The 19,403-nt window shown below is 39.7% G+C and overlaps 1 protein-coding gene across 3 annotated transcripts in view; it reads left to right on the plus strand.

Moving 5' to 3' along the window:
• The window catches only part of ADGRG6 (adhesion G protein-coupled receptor G6), a 195,339-nt gene that overhangs the window by 103,049 nt on the left and 72,887 nt on the right, over nt 1-19,403 (plus strand). For 2 of the 3 annotated variants that reach the window (XM_060240358.1, XM_060240339.1), the window contains exons 6-7: nt 727-807; nt 11,185-11,270. In XM_060240358.1, the coding sequence (XP_060096341.1) occupies nt 727-807; nt 11,185-11,270 (167 nt within the window). The remainder of the gene's footprint in view (nt 1-726; nt 808-11,184; nt 11,271-19,403) is intronic. The other variant, XM_060240347.1, reaches the window with a different exon arrangement.

Here is a 19,403-nt window from a genome sequence, read left to right on the forward strand (position 1 = left end):
AACAACACTTTGAAACAGTATCCTTTGCAATATCCATTTGTGTCTTCAAGACTGTTTATTATACCAAGCTTAGAGAATTTAATTAGATCCTTATGTGAGGAATGCTCAGTAGATGCTATTTTTATGTTGTTTGTAAATAAATGTTTTTGTTTAAATTCCTTAAAAGCAGATGGTTCAGAATTTGCATACTCATACAAGGCCTAATATTGCAGCTATTACATCAGCAAATGGCCATTTCTGCGCAACAGATCTGGTCTATTTATATCCCAAATTTAAATATGTTACTATGAAGCAATGCCCATTTAGTCAAATGGCACAATTGCAAGTAACAGGGTGTTAGATTCACCCACTACCTTCCTTATCCTTAAAGTAAGGAAACTTCGATTTCATTATATCATTCTTCCTTTTTTAACTATGTCAAGGAAGTTCCATTAAGTTTGGAAAATAGACTTGCTGAAGATCATCGGGAAAATAGACTTGCTGAAGATCTGGGAAATTAGACTTGCTGAAGGTCATCTGGGGAAAAGTGGATCTGGGTTTATTTCACCATTCATTAAATGTTAATTGAAGTGTGGGAATATGTGTGTGCATGGTATTGTTTGACAGGTAGTTTTATAGTGAGCCCCTTCTGCTCTTTGTTTATGTTTTCATGCGTTATTCCCATTGCCTGTCTTATTAACATTCATGTTCCATACAAGTTCACTTATTTCTCATCTTTGTTACCAGCTACTGTAAATTCCACTACTACATCACCCACTGTCACCACTAACATGCCTGATACTAACAGAACCGATAAACAAAACAATGGTAAGAAATTCAGTGTTACATTTTCCTTATTATGTAATTCAGAAGTTTTATCGCTTTTGAAGATAACTTGTGAAATTATGTATGTCAAATATAATGTAACAATCCCAGCAATGTTAAAAATATTTGTGCTGAATTAGTATACAGCTGTAGAAAGAAAACCAAGGATAATGCTAATACAGAGAAACATTTTGTTCCAGTGACGTATCATAATACTGTTATATTTATTTCACTGAATTCTAAACATCAAGATAAAATGGTAATCTTGATACCATTATGACTTTGGGCTATCTATTTTTATGCTCTAGTTCTTAGGTTAATAAAAGTTTTAAATTTTCATTTATTTATTTAGCGGATTTGTATTCCGTCCTTTTCCATATGGGCTCAGGGCAGATTGCAGGCATAAAAACAGTTTAAAATACAACAATAAATTAATAGTCTACAATTAAACAATACAATTTAGTAAAAAATGTAATACAGACAGGCCAGGCACAATTTGCAGATTAAAACATAGTTAAATGGCCCCAATATAATAGTTCAGATGATAAGCCATTGTGGGGGAAGACAATAGGTGATATAGACAATAGGAAGAGAGGACGCCTACTTGCCTCAGCCAAAAGCCCTGATGAAACAGCTCCGTCTTACAGGCCCTACAGAATGGTAACAAGTCTGGTAGGGACCTGGCCCTGGTCAAGGCAAATTGGATGTCCTTTGGGCCAGGGATGGCCAAAAGATGTTGATTGGCAGATCGCAACTATCTTCGGGGCTCATATGGGGGAGGCAGTCCCACGGGTATGTCGGTCCCAGGCCACGTAAGGCTTTGAATCTTAGTAACAAAAGGCTAAAAGATATGGTACTGGAAGATGAGCCTCTCAGATCAGGAGGTGCCCAATATGCTACTGGGGAACAGCGGACGGCTAGTACAAGTAACCACAGAAAGAATGAAGCGGCTGGGCCAAAGCCGAAAGGACACTCAGCTGTGGATGTGTCTGATGGTGAAAGAACAGTCCGATGCTGCAAAGAACACTAATGTAACTAACATGAATTTGAACAGACTTCGGAGGATAGTAGGAGGGCCTGGCTTTGTCCATGGGGTTGCAAAGAGTCGGACTTAAGTATTATAACCTCAGATAGTGCAGCTCCATCATGAGGTTTATAAGCACAAGTAAAAATATTAGATATGATACACATTCCATTGATAGTTAAATTTTCCTCTTCAAATCTGGATCATTGCATGCATACAATAAAGTATTGCAGATATCACATTACTAAGTATGTTGGATGTTGACTATGACCAAGATTTGAATTATATTGGTAAACTAAATCCTAGAGCCAGAGTGTGAGATATTCCAAGACAAAATTAAAGGCAGAGTCAGACTATGGCAAGGATGGAGAAGAAGGCAAGTGTAGATTCAGATTTAAGGTTTTGGTTTTGACTTTTAAGGCCCTTAATTGTCAGGGACCAATGTACCTTCAGGACTACCTCTCCTAATATGTCCCATGGAGAGTGTTGTGCTCAGGTGGAAAAAAAAAAATCTGCTGCAGGTTCCTGCTGAAAGAGTGTCCAGTTGTCCTCAACCAGAGCCAGGGCTTGGCTCTGACCTGGTGAAACTTTCTGCCAGCTGACATCCAGGCCCTATGGGATCTACTACAATTCTACAGGGCCTGCAAGGCAGAGATGTTCTGCCAGACATATGGTTAAGAACAGCAAAGGTATGGTTAGTCGTCCTCTCTTTCCTCCTTCCCCCGCTGATTGGGGTTGGGAAACCTGTAAACTATGGTGCCTTAGGATTCACAACTTTGATGCTGCACAGCTGTTAATTTTAAAAGTTTAAATTATTATATATTTGCTTGTTCTATATTGCCTTAGCCTGCCTCACAGGGAGGGTGTAATAGTATTTTTTTATTATTTATTTATTTATTCGGGAGTTGTATCCCGCCCTTCCCACAAGTGGCTCAGGGCGGCTTCCAACAATTAATCAAGCATAAAATTTAAACAATTTTAAGTATAAAACAATTTGATACTTAAACATTTAAAACCTTAAAAACCAGTAACATTTCAATTTCATAAAAACAATTAAACCTTAAAAACCAGTAATAATCATCATATAGAATTAAGAGAGGGAAGAGAGCCTGAATACATAGAAGACTGAGAATATTAAAACCATGGGTAGAGAACTGTATATTTCCGTTGGGATCTATGTCTAAAATATGGAATGAAGCCCCCAAATGTAATATAGGAGACTAGAAATGACACGATAAAAGAGTTCAGAAATAGGTATGCAAAGGAAATAGATATGTGACAGGATATTCACTCAAGACCTCATAAATTTAGTCACATAAGGATAGTAATCAGCAGTGGAGGAGTGCAGGGAGTTGTTCCTGTTGGCAGGAGAGGAGAGGACGTGTAATAATGGGTTTAAATTAAGGGTGGCAAAGGTATTGACTGGATATTAGGAAAAACTTTTTTTACAGTAAGAGTTGTTTGGCAGTGTAATCACCTCCCAAGGTGAGCTTCCCCTCACTGGCAATCTTTGAGAAGTGGCTGGACAAACACTTGTCAGAGATGCTGTAGGCTGATCCTGCATTGAGCAGAGGGTTGGACTAGATGTTCTGTATGACCCCTTCTAACTCCATGATTCTATGATTCTAGTGCATCATTAGAGGAACTTAAACAGACTCTTGGTGAAGAGTAGGTTGCCAGAGTACAGCACAAGATCATAGCTACCATCAGGTCGTTGTACAATGCTGAAGTATTATCAGGGCTTTTACAAGTTGCACATCTTGTTATGATGTTACAAATACATACAAAACTATATAAAAACTTCATTTCTAATTGAATTATTTTATTGATCCTGTACAAGTAAATCAATAATTTTGTATTTTAAAAATCTATGTGTTATGTGGGTTTGAATGGGTCGCAAAGGCTTTTTAAAAAACAATTGTTTTTGTACAAGTGATAACAGAGTTTAGAATAGTTAGAGAGCCAAATTAAGTGTTGCATCATTTAAGTCAATGGGAACTGCAGACATTCACAAGAAATAGAATAAGGCTAGAGTATTAAAAGTTATTTTTTGTGATAGAAGTCTATAAAAATCAGCTGAACTCAAACTTGATGAAACCTAATGCAGTTCCCATTGAAATAAATGGGAATCCCTTTCCTCTTTCAGTCTCCTTGCCTAGCCTGAAGGAAAGTAAGTAAATTTTCATAAATGTTTTCCATCTATTAACTATATGGCTTACCACATTCAGCCCTGCAGAAATTGGAAGATCCTGCTACTGTGGCCATCAGAGTGAAGAGAAATTCAGCTGATGTTTCTCAGCCACAACTGCATGGGCAGGAAGATTCTAAAATAAGAGGAGTTAAAAACATAGGAATTATCTCAACCCCAATAGTTTGGCCTGTGAAGCAAAGACCACTCCATACCAGTAAATCTACATCAACTGAGGACCAAAGGCCAGATAAAAAAAATACACCCAATTATTTTCTCCTGACTACCCCTGAAACTATATCATCTGTTCCTGTGGAGACTCAAGGCAATGTCTTGGTTGGTTCTACAGCATTAGTGTACATGGACCATAATTCTTCCATAAATTATTCAAGTTTTAACACCACTACAGGGCAGTCTGGTAGCTTACAAAGTGAAAGGGGTAACCCAAGAGAAATGCCAACTATCCCTCTTGGTCATATCAGAAACATGGTTCTTCCTCTTCAGTGGAGTGAAAGTATTCATACAGGACCGATACAGACTTGGGTTCCTCAGATAGAACATACTAAATCAGATGCAGTATTTCCTTCTCTGGTGAGCCAAAATAATATTTATGAATCTACAAAAGAACAGCAATGGATGTTATCTCCTAACAGTGATGTATTCTCCTTTCTATATAAAAATACTTACAGTATATTACAGTCTTTGAATGCATGGAATGAAATTACATTTTACAATAATCACATTTCTGAGATTCCAGAAGAAAATTTTCATTCTCCTTCTATCCAGTCTTCTTCTGCACTTCCTAAGAAAACCAGTTTAGACTTGCTTGAAAGATCATTTGAAAATGTCTATTTAGAACCCACTAAGAGACTTCTGGAAGAAGGTTCTGCTGGGAATAGCTTTTTTATCATGGGTGATCTACAGTCTACAAAATCAGAGAACAACATCAGAGAATATAATTTGGTACAGTTTAAAAAACAAGTTTTAAAACAGAGTGCAAATCCTTCTAGCTCTTTACAGAACATAAAAGCCTGGTTTCCAGATGTTACACCCATCATTCAGCCAGCTGAAACTCTCCTGCCAGAGCTGTACAGTATAGAATTGCAAAATTTATCAGCAGCATTATTAGAAACAAGAGAGAGAAATTCAGAAATGTATCAGACTATTTCTGTTTCACATTTGTATCAAGAAATGTTGAATGTGGCTACTTCAAAAGACAGTTTAGTAATGCTTAAGTCTATGATGGAGCAGCTAGAACATCCATATGAGGTCTCTTCTCCAGAAGATGAACTTGCACTTCCAAATACATTTATTTCTTACATCAACCATATGCCTGCTTCTCTAATTACCTTGGAAAATAAAAGTTTGAAGCCAAATACACTTCTAGGAGATAAACATTTGAAAGACAATATATCTGATGATTCAAATAGTGTTTTTCATACAACTGATATTAAAAACATGACTAAAATCAGCAAATTCTGGAAGCCAAGTTACCTTAGTTTTCCTATTCACTATATAGCTAATACAACTTCACCAAAAAATTGGATTTTGACACAAGAGCCGGTAGTGCCATTTAAGGGATCTTCAGGAAGGTGGTTCTCACTCAGTCAGCCATTTTCTTTCCTAGGAGAGACAGTTCCCCTTTCCAGTTCCCCCCCACAGACAGATGATCTCTCAACGCAAACAACTACTAATATTAGAAAGGGAATTAAAAAAATTACTTTTACTCACATGTTAGAAAGAGTGAAATTTAGTTCAGTTGTTCCAGTATTCACATCAAGGATTTCAGAAAGAACAGAAAAAACAGACCCTTTTGTCAACACAACTTTGCCCATAAATAATAGCTCTCCACTTCATTTTTCTTTGACTTCACTGGACATACCTGTAATGATTCAGCCTTCCTTGCATTTACAAACAAATATTTCTGAAATGTCACATGTAACGTTCACTGATGGGTTGGAAAATATTGCTAGTTTAACGGTGCAGCTAAGGTTGGATGAAACAGGACTTGGCTATGTAATGAATACCTTCCCTTCTCCCAGGGAGATATTAACATCATATTTTAAGTCATCATGTACACAAAGTAATCATAGTGGCTGTACAAAGGATAAATCTGGATGGAGTCCAGGGATTGATGCTATACCACCACCGTCTCAAAATATGTATACAGATATACAAAATAATAAGTTTACAAGTGGTTCTGATGATATTAACAATGAAGAATATTCATTTGTATATAATGCTTTTCTAGGAAAGCAAATTCCTCCTATTTCTAACCTCACAGGGATGCAGCCTTTGGAATCAGCACTTACTCTAGAATCCCAAATTGCACAGCTTGTTAACTTCTCAGCAATAAAGATAAGTTCTACATCTTCAGTCTCATATATTCTTCCAAGTGACTTTAATCAAAATTCACCTAACTCAGACTCTTTGTGGAAGAAAGAGTTAAATGAACAGACAAATCCATTGAATAAAAGCTATCTAACCAAAAATGAAAAACAATCAGCAGAAGATCCCAAAAGTGAACTTACCTCTTTCATTCAACTAGGTTATGTAGGTAGTGATGTGGATCATGCAAGCAGTAATTCTGATAGATACGCAGTTTTAGCAAATGAATCCGTTCTGAAGGTAAATAACTATTCTGTGCAGCATGCTAACAACACAGGATTGTCACCTTTAAATCCTAGTACAATTCAAGCTACGGCTTTATACATGTGGAGAGTTTCCACATCTTTTGAACATTATTTGAATTATGAAAAAGTGGAAAACTACTCCTCCCTTCTGGAATCAACAGTGGTTTCAGTAGCTACCAATACAATAGATCAGTTATCTTCATATGTTGAATATATTAATCATTTTAATGAAAATACATTAAACAACACAGAAGTAATTACTGGAGCAACGTCCCATCATCCCATCTTGTATGCCCAAAGTTCAGCTTCAGTGTCAGAACCTGAAATGCCACCTTATGAAAAACCACTGGCCAGTGCGCTGAATGGAGCAAGCCAAAACACTAAACCCTACACAACTCTGCATCCCAGTACCATCTCTACCAAATCTGTTTTGTCTTGTTTTTTATGTAACTCCTTCATTGACTGGGGCTGTTCGTGTGGACCTGAGGTCAACAACAGTATGTCAAAATGTGAAGCTAGATTTTAAGGGGGGAAAATCATCCCATTTGCTATATTATGTAGAATGGATTTAGAAATAGCTGGGGCTAGATTAGATTTATATTTAGTGTAAGCTCCAAAGTAATTGAACTAGATTAGAAATGCATTTGTACTATTTTAAAAAGAATGATCATAGTATAACACTCCAGTATGCCACTCCAGATCATAGTCAACTCATTTACTAACCAACAAAATTCCAAGGAGACTACTGTGATAATGAATCAAATGTCATTGATTTACCAATTCTGTTCAGAGACATTATTTAGCTTTATTTGTATGCCCTTTTTCATTGACAGCAAGAATATTAAATAAAATATAGAAAGTCTGTAGTTTGTGAGGATCATCCCTTGCTGTATGTTAGTATCTACCTTGAGCTGTTTTCCTGTATTTCATGCATGATTCAGGAAAGCACACCCTGGAATCTCTATGCACTTTCCTCCACTGCTACTCTTGTTGATCAGTGGAGAACAAAGAAATAGGAGATGTATACAAACTACTGCAGCACCATATCTTTGGTTTGGGCTGCTGCAGGTTTTTTTAGCAATAATTTTTATATTAGTACATGTACAGAAATATACCTGAAAAATGTGAAAGATTTTTTATATGGGAAAATGTTAAATCTTCAGATTGAAGCTAAAACTGTTTTTGTTTTTTAAACTGGCATTGGACATGTTGTAACTGTTACCCATTTTTACATAATTAAAAAAAAAATCATTGGTCAAAGTAAAATAAGACCTTTGAGATGTTGTCATTCAATAGTCTCCTGAGGATGGTAAGGAAGTTATCATCTTCTGTACTAACTTTACTGAAACATAGGCTGATAACAGACGGGCATTTTGGGGCAAATGGGAGGCATCCCAAATTGGGATGGCTCAAAAAGAGCCATCCTGAAGCCTCCGCACACTCCCTCGCAAGCTGTCCCCATCCCATCCATGGGGTGACATGGGTTTGTTCAGATGGCTGTTGCGCACCATTCCCATCACTCAGCTTCCCCATACATTTTCATTAGTCATGCAGGCACAAGCATGTGCATGTGTACACATATGTGCGCACATATGTGCGCTCATGCACATTGAACAGATTTTATTTTTAGAAAGCCGGATGCAACTTGGGGCAGCTTGGCAGTTGCACACCATCAAGGTACCTCGCTTGCACCCTTCTGCTTTCGGACGTCGAGGAGGAGACTGGCATGCGGCTCAAAAATTTGTTACCACTTCAGAAGTGGTAGTTTCTGAAGTGGAGGCTGTGGAGGCTGGAGGAAAGGGTGGAGGCTGGAGGACAGGGTGAGGACGAGATGAGGATGGGCGACAGCTGTTTGTGTGTGGAAGGATGTTTTGGGTCAATTTCAGAGGCGTCTTTGAGTTGGCCCAAAGTGCCGATCTGTAATCACCCATATTGTCAATTATTATCTGGTGGTGGATAGTAAACACTTTAGCTTTGCTGATTATTATAGCTAATATTTAGAGCTTTCTACATTTGATTCATTTAAAAGTATGCTGTATTTTTACCTAATTTAAGTATAAAATTCCTTTTAACCGATATGGAAATAGGATTTACTCTGAGAAAGTGTTCTACTCATCACTGAAAACATGCATGTGAAAATACATGGTATGATTAAATAGCATCAATCCTTTGAGGTCTTGCAGGCTGTCTAATTCATTTATACAGATTTCCCAACAGATTGGCTACAATAGGATCACAATAACATCATATGTGAAGAGTCCTCTCCTAATAGCATTATATTTAGGCAATAATGCTTTTGATAAATAACTGCTTAATAATTTACTGTGGTTTGAGGATGAAGATACTCATAACACCATATGGCAGTGACAGAGGAAAGGCTCACTCTTCACATGAGTGGGCCTCTTCCCCAGTCCTTCTAACCCCTCCTGTGAAGGGCTATATTTCTGTTCACCTTTGTCACCTGACAGCTAGTAAGGACAACAGAAAGCTTCTGCTCTCTTCCTTGATTGGTTTGTCAGAAAATGAATGTAGCAATTGATGTGTATCTGACGGACTCATGATTGGACTGCATTTGGTCCTCTAACCAGGGGTAAAATTCTAGCAGGAGCTTCTTTGCATATTAGGCCACACCCCCTGATGTAGCCAATCCTCCTGGAGCTTACAGTAGGCCCTTTATTAAGAGCCCTGTAAGCTCTTTGAGGATTGGCTACATCAGGGGGTGTGGCCTAATATGCAAAAGAGCTCCTGCTAGAATTCCACCCCTGCCTCTAACCACAGTTGGGGTTTTTTGGCATGCTTTGAAATTCAGGACATCCAGCATGGAGAGAGAAAGAGATACTTCAGAGAAACTGAGATTAACAGGGATGCTGCTTGTTCAGCTGTGCCTTTCGTTTTTCCTATGCTTCATGCATTGGAACTATTGCCTTCAAATGAAATTCAGCCGACTGGCATTTAACCCCAAACTGTAACAACAGAACAACAGTTATATATCCCTGTTTGTCACATCCTCCCTCCTTCCATCTTTGTTTTTATAAACAAAGTTTTAAAATGATGATAGCATCACTGATGCAACTGGCTTTGGGCCAGCACGTGGCCGTTATAAGTGGCATCCCATCAGTTGAAAAAGAATGTGCAGAGTCTGTTCCAATCTGAATTGGTTAACACATATACTGTTCTATCAGTGATACAATTACTCTTCATGTATATGATCTCTTAAAATATAAGATGCCAGTTACAAATAATGGGAAAGCTTCTGTAACATCATTAAAAACACACCAATGTAACCGGTAATGGAATCATGGCCTAAAGGAAAAATCCTATCTCCACTGTCAATAGTGAGTATTTTTAATCTATATTCAGATGAACTGAGAACTCACATGTATCCTGACTATTCTTGCCATGTATTGGCTGAATTACAAATTTCCCCTATTTGGAAAGGGGGTGCATCACAGCTGAGAAGGTTTAGTATAAAACTCTGCTCAAGATCCTAGAATCATAATTTTAACATTACCATAATAGGCCAAAATTAGGTTTCTATTTATTTATAATGCTTATTATTATTGAACATTCAATATATCAGTTACATAAGATCAAATAAACATATTTAGACTCAGTCACTGACTAATTTGCTATTAGGTTCAGACATATAGTGTTGAAAAGATGAACACAACTAATTTCCTAGTAACTCAATAAAATTGTAGATTCACTTTAAAAGAGTAAGTTTTTCATAATATTTGAAAAGTGCTAAAACAAAAAAAAATGTAACTGTACTGTTAATATAGTACCTGATTAAATGGGGGGCGGGGGCGGAGAGACCCTATACACATTGAAGTCATTGGAAGGTCACTTTCCTTTCATGAATAGTGCAATGCTAAGTCATCAGACTCAGGACTGGAAAGAGGCCACATCAAAAACTGTCAAGCAGTATTCTTATCACAAGATATTAAATCTCAGTCAATCTAGTTCATGTGATGAATAGTCAATACTAGGGATGCCACAAATTTCTAGAAAATCTTTCTCAGTAAAACTTGTTCATCATTTACAGACTATGAGTTGATCAGGGATAGGTTTAGATTGCCTAGAGTATCTCAAACAGCTGTTTGTAGCTGCCTCATGGACTTAAAGCTGAGAGGAGGATCAGTTTGAAGTCCAGGTATGACTCACACACCCACATACACACACCAAAATAGCTACACAGTGAATTTACAAATAAAGGAACAGAAAGTTTTTCTTCCCTCTTATCCAAACTCAACAGGGACAGATGCAGTGCTTTCAATTTCTGCATTGCAAATGGGAACTTTGTGTAATATCATAAAACATAGCCCAAAGCAGGAGTTTATACATTCTTGATTTGATTTTAACAGAGATTTTAATTTTCATTCACCCAAACTTCCTCTGCACACCATAAGGTTAATTTGCACTTTGAAGTGATCTGATTGTTTAATCTACATTCTGCTATTTTCAGAACCAGCAAGTTTTGTATGCTATTATAAAATATATGCCTTATAACCTCTGACATATCTTTTAATGGACAGGGGGACTGTTCTACAGAATTGCCATTACTGTCTACAATTACAACCACGATGAAGAGTCCAAAGTGCAGAGTACAATCGCAGAGTGGGTAAGTTAGGATAAGTATTTCCCAGTATATTTCTACATTGTATAAGTATGCCTGCATCATTAGATTTTACAAGACATTTACTGGTCCAGACTTTAACACTTTTAGATTATTTGCTCATGTATGCTTGTTTATGTGTGGATGTGTGTATTCATGTGTGCACATGTACACAAGAGAAGTTCTTCTACTTCCTGTATATGATAGACTTCACTTTTAAAAAAATATATTGTTAACTAACAAATGATCTTAAGCTTGAGTTATATGATAGCAGCAACTCTAAACCTTCATGTATTGAAAAATTACATTGCATAATGATGCCTTTGAAGTTGTCATTGGCATAACTTGACACTGATGGGAGCAATAGAAAAAAGCAATAGAAGGGGTAGGGGAGAGCAATAGAAAAAGAGCAATAACTTGACACTGATGGGAGCAATAGAAAAGAGCAAAACAAAGGGGTAGGGGAGAGCAATAGAAAAAAGGATTAAATTGGTGGTGATGGGGAAGGAGTAGATTTTAGCTGGAATCTTGGATTAAGCATGGGTTGCTTCTGTCCCTGATGTTGTGGCCAGGAGAGTGCAAAAAAGTAAAAAAAATCGGATTCAGGTATATTGGACCAAAAAATATTGCTACTCCCGAATTCCAGTATGGTATTCAGATTTGGGTTTTTTCTGGGTATCTACATTTTTGGGTCCATTATTACATATGAGGAAACTTTTCAGGTGTTTGGGGGAGTTGTTTTTAAAGGTACAGGCACCAAAAGTGAAGCGGAGCTGCTGATGCCCTTCCTTTATGCCCTTCCCTTAGATTTCACATAGATTGGACCAAGTGGTCCCATTCTGTGGGCCCCTGAACAGGGTGCCCCCAGCCATCCTCCATTATTTTCTGGGGGAAGGGAGGGGAAAAAAACCCTCCAAGTTGCCTCCAGGGCAAAAGCCATGCCTGCAAGCAGCAACTACTGGTCAGATGTCTCCCATGGAAAAACCAACAAGTAGCCCAACAGAAACATTTCAGAACCCAGAAATCCTAGCAGAAGTACAAACCAATGTGCCAAGCCAAACAGAATCAAAAGCAAACCAAAGAATTTCTACAGTGGAAACTGAAGGCGGGGAGGGGGGCACTTTTGCAAGCATAGAAGAACCACTTGCATTGTGCAGAAGTGCAGCAGAACCCAGAACTAACATCACACCTGAGAATCTCTGCATTTGAAACTGAAGGTAGCGGAGCACTTTTGCAAGCCCAGGAGAATGAATGGCAATGTACAAGATGACTAGCAGAATCCAGTACCACAGTAGCAGTGCAAGATCAACAACACCAAAGAGACCAGAAAATCTCCAGTAGAAGCTGAAAAGGGGGCACTTTTGTAAGTCTAGCACAATAAATGGCAATATATAGAATGCCCAGCAGAACCAAGTGCCACTGTAACAGTGCAAGATCAACGGGAGTAATATCAAACCACAGCAGAACAAATCCAGGCACTGAGCAGCAACATTCTAAAAACTGCAAAGGGAACACAAAGCAACCCTGTCAAAGAAGGAAAAGAAAACCGCTCTTGCAACTGACAAACACCCTTGAAATTAACACAAGCAGCCTAGCAAGCTTGAAGAACCTCCTGTGAGAACAAAAACAAAGGGGTAGGGGAGATAATCTCTGGGAGTTTGCAAACAGTGGCTACCAATCTTCCTGGTAAATCCCAAATATTTCTGGGATTTTGGGGGCCTTTTTTATATCCTGAAAAATTCCTGGATATATTTGGGATGCCAAATTTACCTGAAAAATACTTAGAGAATTCAAGTTGAAGGTGCTCCCTCTCCAACATTTTTTTTACCTTCTCACAGCTTGAAGGAGATGGGTGTGAGTCCTCCCTCAGTTTCACTTTGGTATCATGGACAGAAAATGTCTTTTGGAGTGTCTGGCACCTTTTAAAATTAAAATATTAGTATAAGTGATAACTTTTGTTTTATACAGCAGCATTTGAATTTCCAAGTTTCCCTGGGTATTATACCCTTTTATTTTTTGGAAGTTTTTTAGTTCTTCATGGAAACCTTCTTTCACAACAATATGTGCTGGGGAGATTTCTGTGACTTCTCTCTAGCTAGTTGTGTGTGGAGGGTGTTATATGTTGGACAACATCATGGGGCTGTTCAGAATTTTGGTTGTGTTATGTGGGACATCAAGATATGACTGGGGATGATAGATGAGTTGTGACAGTTGCTTGGGAAGATGAGCACACATCTGTGGGTGTTGCTTCTTTATTTTTCTGTAACTATTATGGTATTTAACTTTGCTGCTGTTTAAGTGTAGACCCATGATTATGTTGCTCCATGATTATGTTGCATAATAACTACTCAGCATACTAGGACTGTAAGCTTGCCCTGTAAATGTGTTCTGAAATATGTAGCTAACTCGGAAAAAATTGAGCATATTGAGCGATTATGTTCTGATGAATAATAATGTGTAGTTGGAAAGTTGGGAATTCATACTTCTGCAATACATTCATGATGCAGAACTTTTAAAACTGTCCCATTAAACTGAATCAAATAATAATGGCTTAATTTTACTTGGTGTTTGGTAGCCCTCTAGGCTGGCAACTGTTCACTGAATATGAAAACTTTTCATGTTTAGCCTAGAAAGATAATCCCAGTTAAAGTAATCCAGTTTGTATCTGGCCCTATGACCAAAATGGGTAACAGCTGTGTAGCTACTCTCCATTTGTGCTGTGATCATGTTGCTTCAAGGATGACTTGCAAAAGACCCAAATGAAACATGGTTGGTACAGGCATGAAAATTAGGACTAGAAGTGTCCGAAGTAAAATTGGTGAATTGGAATGTTTAGTGTTGGGAGAAAACATAGACATTGTGGGAATTTCAGAAACTTGGTGGAATGAGGAGAATCAGTGGGACACGGTGATCCCTGGATATAAGTTATATCGGAAGGATAGGGAGGGAAGGGTTGGAGGTGGGGTGGCTCTGTATGTCAGAGAGGATATACGGTCCAGTAAGACTGAGGTCAGAGAATTACATTCCCTTTTAGAAATGCTTTGGGTTGAAATAGAGGGCCCAAAAGGAAATTTAACTATGGGAGTTTGTTATCGCCCAACAAATCAAAAGAGAGAAGACGATTATAATATGATGGAAGGATTAAAGATAGCGGCTAAACGTAAAAACTGTGTCGTAATAGGTGATTTTAACTACCTGCAGATTGATTGGGTCAATATATGTTCTGGTCGAGAGAAAGAGATTGAGTTTCTTTCGTTATCAACAATTTTGTAATGTAATGTAATGTAATGTAAAATTTTATTTATATCCCGCCCTCCCCCGCCGAAGCAGGCTCAGGGCGGCTAACAACACTTCAAGTAAACAATACAGTAATAAAAACATTAAATTCATATTAAAATTCACATTAAAATCAGTCAATAATCGATAATTAATTAAAACATTCCTAAATCAACACTGGCGGTAAACGTTATTAATCTGGCGGTAAACATTAATTCAGTTATTGGTGAACGCCTGTTTGAAGAGGGCAGTCTTGCAGGCCCTGCGGAACTGGTCTAAGTTCCGCAGGGCCCGCACCTCCTCTGGGAGTTGGTTCCAGAGTTGTGGGGCCGCAACGGAAAAGGCCCGAGTGCGGGTGCTTTGAAGTTTAACTTCTTTTGGCCCAGGGATATTCAGTCTGCTTTTCCCCACTGACCTCAGTGCTCTCTGGGGCTCATTTTATTAGTAACATATGGTAGCAGAACTATATCTCCAACTTATAAAAGCTTAAAGTAAAAGAAAGATCTTTCTACCCCATATCTTATCTCTTAGAAAGAGATTGAGTTTCTTGATGCTCTCAATGACTGTGCTATGGAGCAGATGGTCTCAGAACCTACCAGGGGTGGGGCGATCCTGGATCTAGTCCTAAGTAATGCCCAAGACTTGGTGAGAGATGTAAAAGTGATTGCGCCGCTTGGGAACAGTGACCATAATGTTATTGATTTCACTGTTAGTATAAATAGGGAGTTGCCCAAAAAGACAGCCACAACCACATTTAACTTTAAAAGGGGTAAATTCTCTGAGATGAGGAGGCATGTAAGGAGGAAACTGAAAGGAAAGGTAAATACGGTCAAAACCCTTGGGGAAGCTTGGAGACTATTTAAAACTATAATCCTAGAAGCTCAGATAAAATACATACCACAAGTTAGGAAAGGCACAAACAGGTATAAGAAGAGGCCAGCATGGTTAACAAACAAAGTAATGGAAGCTGTAAAAGGTAAGAAGGACTCCTTTAAGCGGTGGAAAACCAGTCCAAGTGAGATTAGTAAAAGGGAACACAGGAAGTGCCAAATCAAATGCAAGACTGTGATCAGGCAGGCAAAAAGGGACTATGAGGAGCATATTGCAAAAAACATAAAGACCAACAATAAAAATTTCTTCAAATATATTAGAAGTAGGAAACCAGCCAGGGAGGCAGTGGGGCCCTTGGATGACCATGGGGTAAAAGGATTACTGAAGGAGGATGGGGAAATGGCTGAGAAGCTGAATGCATTTTTTGCCTCTGTCTTCACCGTGGAAGATGAGAAGTGTTTGCCCGCCCCAGAACCACTAATATTGGAAGGGGTGTTGAAAGACCTGAGTCAGATTGAGGTGACAAAAGAGGAGGTCCTACAACTAATAGACAAATTAAAAACTAATAAGTCACTGGGTCCGGATGGCATACATCCGAGAGTTCTGAAAGAACTCAAAGTTGAACTTGTGGATCTTCTAACAAAAATCTGTAATCTTTCATTGAAATCTGCCTCTGTTCCTGAGGACTGGAAGGTAGCAAATGTCACCCCCATCTTTAAAAAGGATTCCAGAGGAGATCCGGAAAATTACAGGCCAGTCAGTCTGACTTCAATACCGGGAAAGTTGGTAGAAACCATTATCAAGGACAGAATGAGTAGGCACATTGATGAACACGGGTTATTGAGGAAGACTCAGCATGGGTTCTGTAGGGGAAGATCTTGCCTCACTAACCTGTTACATTTCTTTGAGGGGGTGAACAAACATGTGGACAAAGGAGACCCGATAGATGTTGTTTACCTTAACTTCCAGAAAGCTTTTGATAAAGTTCCTCATCAAAGGCTCCTTAGAAAGCTTGAGAGTCATGGAGTAAAAGGACAGGTCCTCTTGTGGATCAAAAACTGGCTGAGTAATAGGAAGCAGAGAGTGAGTATAAATGGGCAGTCTTCGCAATGGAGGACGGTAAGCAGTGGGGTGCCGCAGGGCTCGGTACTGGGTCCCATGCTCTTTAACTTGTTCATAAATGATTTAGAGTTGGGAGTGAGCAGTGAAGTGGCCAAATTTGCGGATGACACTAAATTGTTCAGGGTGGTGAGAACCAGATAGCATTGGAGAAAGTCCAGAGAAGGGCAACTAGAATGATTAAAGGGCTGGAACACCTTCCCTATGAAGAAAGGTTGAAACGCTTAGGGCTCTTTAGCTTGGAGAAACGTCGACTGAGGGGTGACATGATAGAGGTTTACAAGATAATGCATGGGATGGAGAAAGTAGAGAAAGAAGTACTTTTCTCCCTTTCTCACAATACAAGAACTAGTGGGCATTCGATGAAATTGCTGAGCAGACAGGTTAAAACGGATAAAAGGAAGTACTTCTTCACCCAAAAGGTGATTAACATGTGAAATTCACTGCCACAGGAGGTGGTGGCGGCCACAAGCATGGCCACCTTCAAGAAGGGTTTAGATAAATATATGGAGCAGAGGTCCATCAGTGGCTATTAGCCACAGTGTGTGTGTGTGTGTGTGTGTGTGTGTGTATATATATATATATATATATATATTTGGCCGCTGTGTGACACAGAATGTTGGACTGGATGGGCCATTGGCCTGATCTAACATGGCTTCTCTTATGTTCTTAGGACTGAACTAGATAAGTCCCAACTGAAATGGGTCTCAGATCAAATGTTATGGGGGGGGGGGCGGAATTCAGCATAGATTACCTTCCCAGCCCCCTACTGTCTTTTTACCAAACTCCTAACTGTGATGTTTTTGCTATCCCACTGCCATCTTTGTCACTTTTTAAAAATACAGCTTCTTAAAAATATAGTGGTACACAGACTGTTGGTGTCTATGGTGGGAAGGAATGCGTTTAATTAAGCACCCTCTCTCTCAGAAACTTCATAGCTTTAGAGACTTCAACCATTCTCAAACAATGACCACAGCTCATGAAAGCCTTGTAAGGTTTGTTTGATGATCACTTTTGGTTATTAAGTTTCTGTCTTTAGTGGCACTGGGTTTGTCTACATAATTAGCTCAATTCATTTTGTTGCATTGTGTAGGGTAATAGGATCATAAAGGTTATCTCGAGATCAGTGTTGTATAAAGGGTACTTTAGACAAGGTACTGTTCTGGCTTGTGTTATCTGCATCCAGCTTGCTGATCAAAAGTTTAAGGTGTCTTCTGTCCAAAACTGGAGCCCATATTTTGTGGTATAATGGGGCTGGTGAGGTATACCAGTGATGAGTCCATGCAGCATCTATAGTAATAATTATCTTATTGCCATGGCCAAATTGAGGATGACCATTGGCTAATATTTCCGGAACAAACTATTGGCCCATCACATGTCTGTCACCCCCTCTGGCTTCGCATTGGCTGACTCTACTCTCCCCCACCTACTCAGGCCCAGGAATGTTGAACAAACTGCCAGAAGCAGTCTTCCCTCAGACACATACACATCTTCTTCTCTGTGTCCTCTCTGTCAACCAGCCTCAGAAAGGGCTGCGGAGCTACTGTGACCTCATGAAAGACCACTCAGCACATTGAAGGCCATAGAAATAGCCAGAAGCCTGACCCTGCTAGGAGTGTTTCCTGCCACCTGGAAAGTGTTAGCCAGAGGCTGTTGCTAGGCAGCACAGGCTGTTGGTCAGCAAAGGGAGAGGCCTCAGGTGAATAGAATGGCATACAGTCCACCCTCCAAAGCAGTGTTTTTTTCCAGCATTGGGGGAGAGAGATCTGTTGTCTGTAGTTCAGTTGGGATCCCAGGAGATCTTCAGGCTCCATCTGGAGGTTGGCTATACTAGGCCTGGCAGCACCCTCTGGTTGCCTTGATGCTACCAGCCATTTCCTCCTGGTAACCACTGTTGCCAATCTCCAGGTGAGGGCTGGAGATCACGTAGAACTGCTTTCCAGAGACCTTTACTGGTACTTTCCATGTTGGTGGGAAATTCCTGGAGATTCTGTGGTGGAGTCTGAGGAGGGCATATGAGTTACAGCTTCAGAATGGGGTCTGCCAGACACAAGTTCTTGCTGTGGAAGCTGACTTGGTGATTTCAGACCAGTCACAGACTTCCAGCCTAACCTGCCTTGTAGGGTTGTTGGTCAGATCAAAGGGGGCAGAGGAGAATGATATAAGCTGCTTTGGTCCTCTCCACACACAGTGTGAAGAAAGACTGTCATTTTCCAATGTAGCGGCTGCAGGGAGGGGGGAGGCGATGGAAACCTGAAGTCAGAGGGGCAGATAAAAGGATGGCTCCACCTGGGTTTTGGGTACCCTATGCCTGGCTGCTTGCTACTGTTCAGCGGCAGTCCCCCTATGGCAGCTATTGTGGCATAAGAGTTAGGGCTTCAGAGCAGAATTTGCCAGACTCAGGTTCTTGCTGTGGAAGCTGCCTGGGTGATTTCAGACCAGTCATTGACTTCCAGCCTAACCTGCCTCACAGGGTTGTTCTTCAGATCACACTGGGGGAGAGGAAAATGATGTAAACTACTTTGTTCCCCCCGCACACACTGTGAATAAAGATTGTCATTTTCCTATATAGAGGCTGCAGGGAAGGGAAATGTAATGGAAACCTGAAGTTAGAGGGGCAGATAAAGGAAATTTCCTCCAGGTTAGGAAATTCCTGGTGATTTAAGGGGTGGGGCCTGGAGAGGGTGGGGTTTGAGGAGGGATAGGTATGATGCCATTTCCTACTGGGGAACCACTGGAGATCACTCAGATTTACAATTGCTCTCTAGATGGCAGAGATCAGCTCCCCTTGAAGTGGGGGGGAGCAGAGTCAATGCCTTCACTTGAGTGGGTGGGAAGACAGCAAGAATGTCAGGCATTCACCCAGATCCTCCTTCTAGAGCCTGTTGTATTTTTCTTCACAACGGGCCTTAC

The sequence above is a fragment of the Heteronotia binoei genome, chromosome 1, assembly GCF_032191835.1.
Source record: "Heteronotia binoei isolate CCM8104 ecotype False Entrance Well chromosome 1, APGP_CSIRO_Hbin_v1, whole genome shotgun sequence".
NCBI classification, from domain to species: Eukaryota; Metazoa; Chordata; class Lepidosauria; order Squamata; family Gekkonidae; genus Heteronotia; species Heteronotia binoei.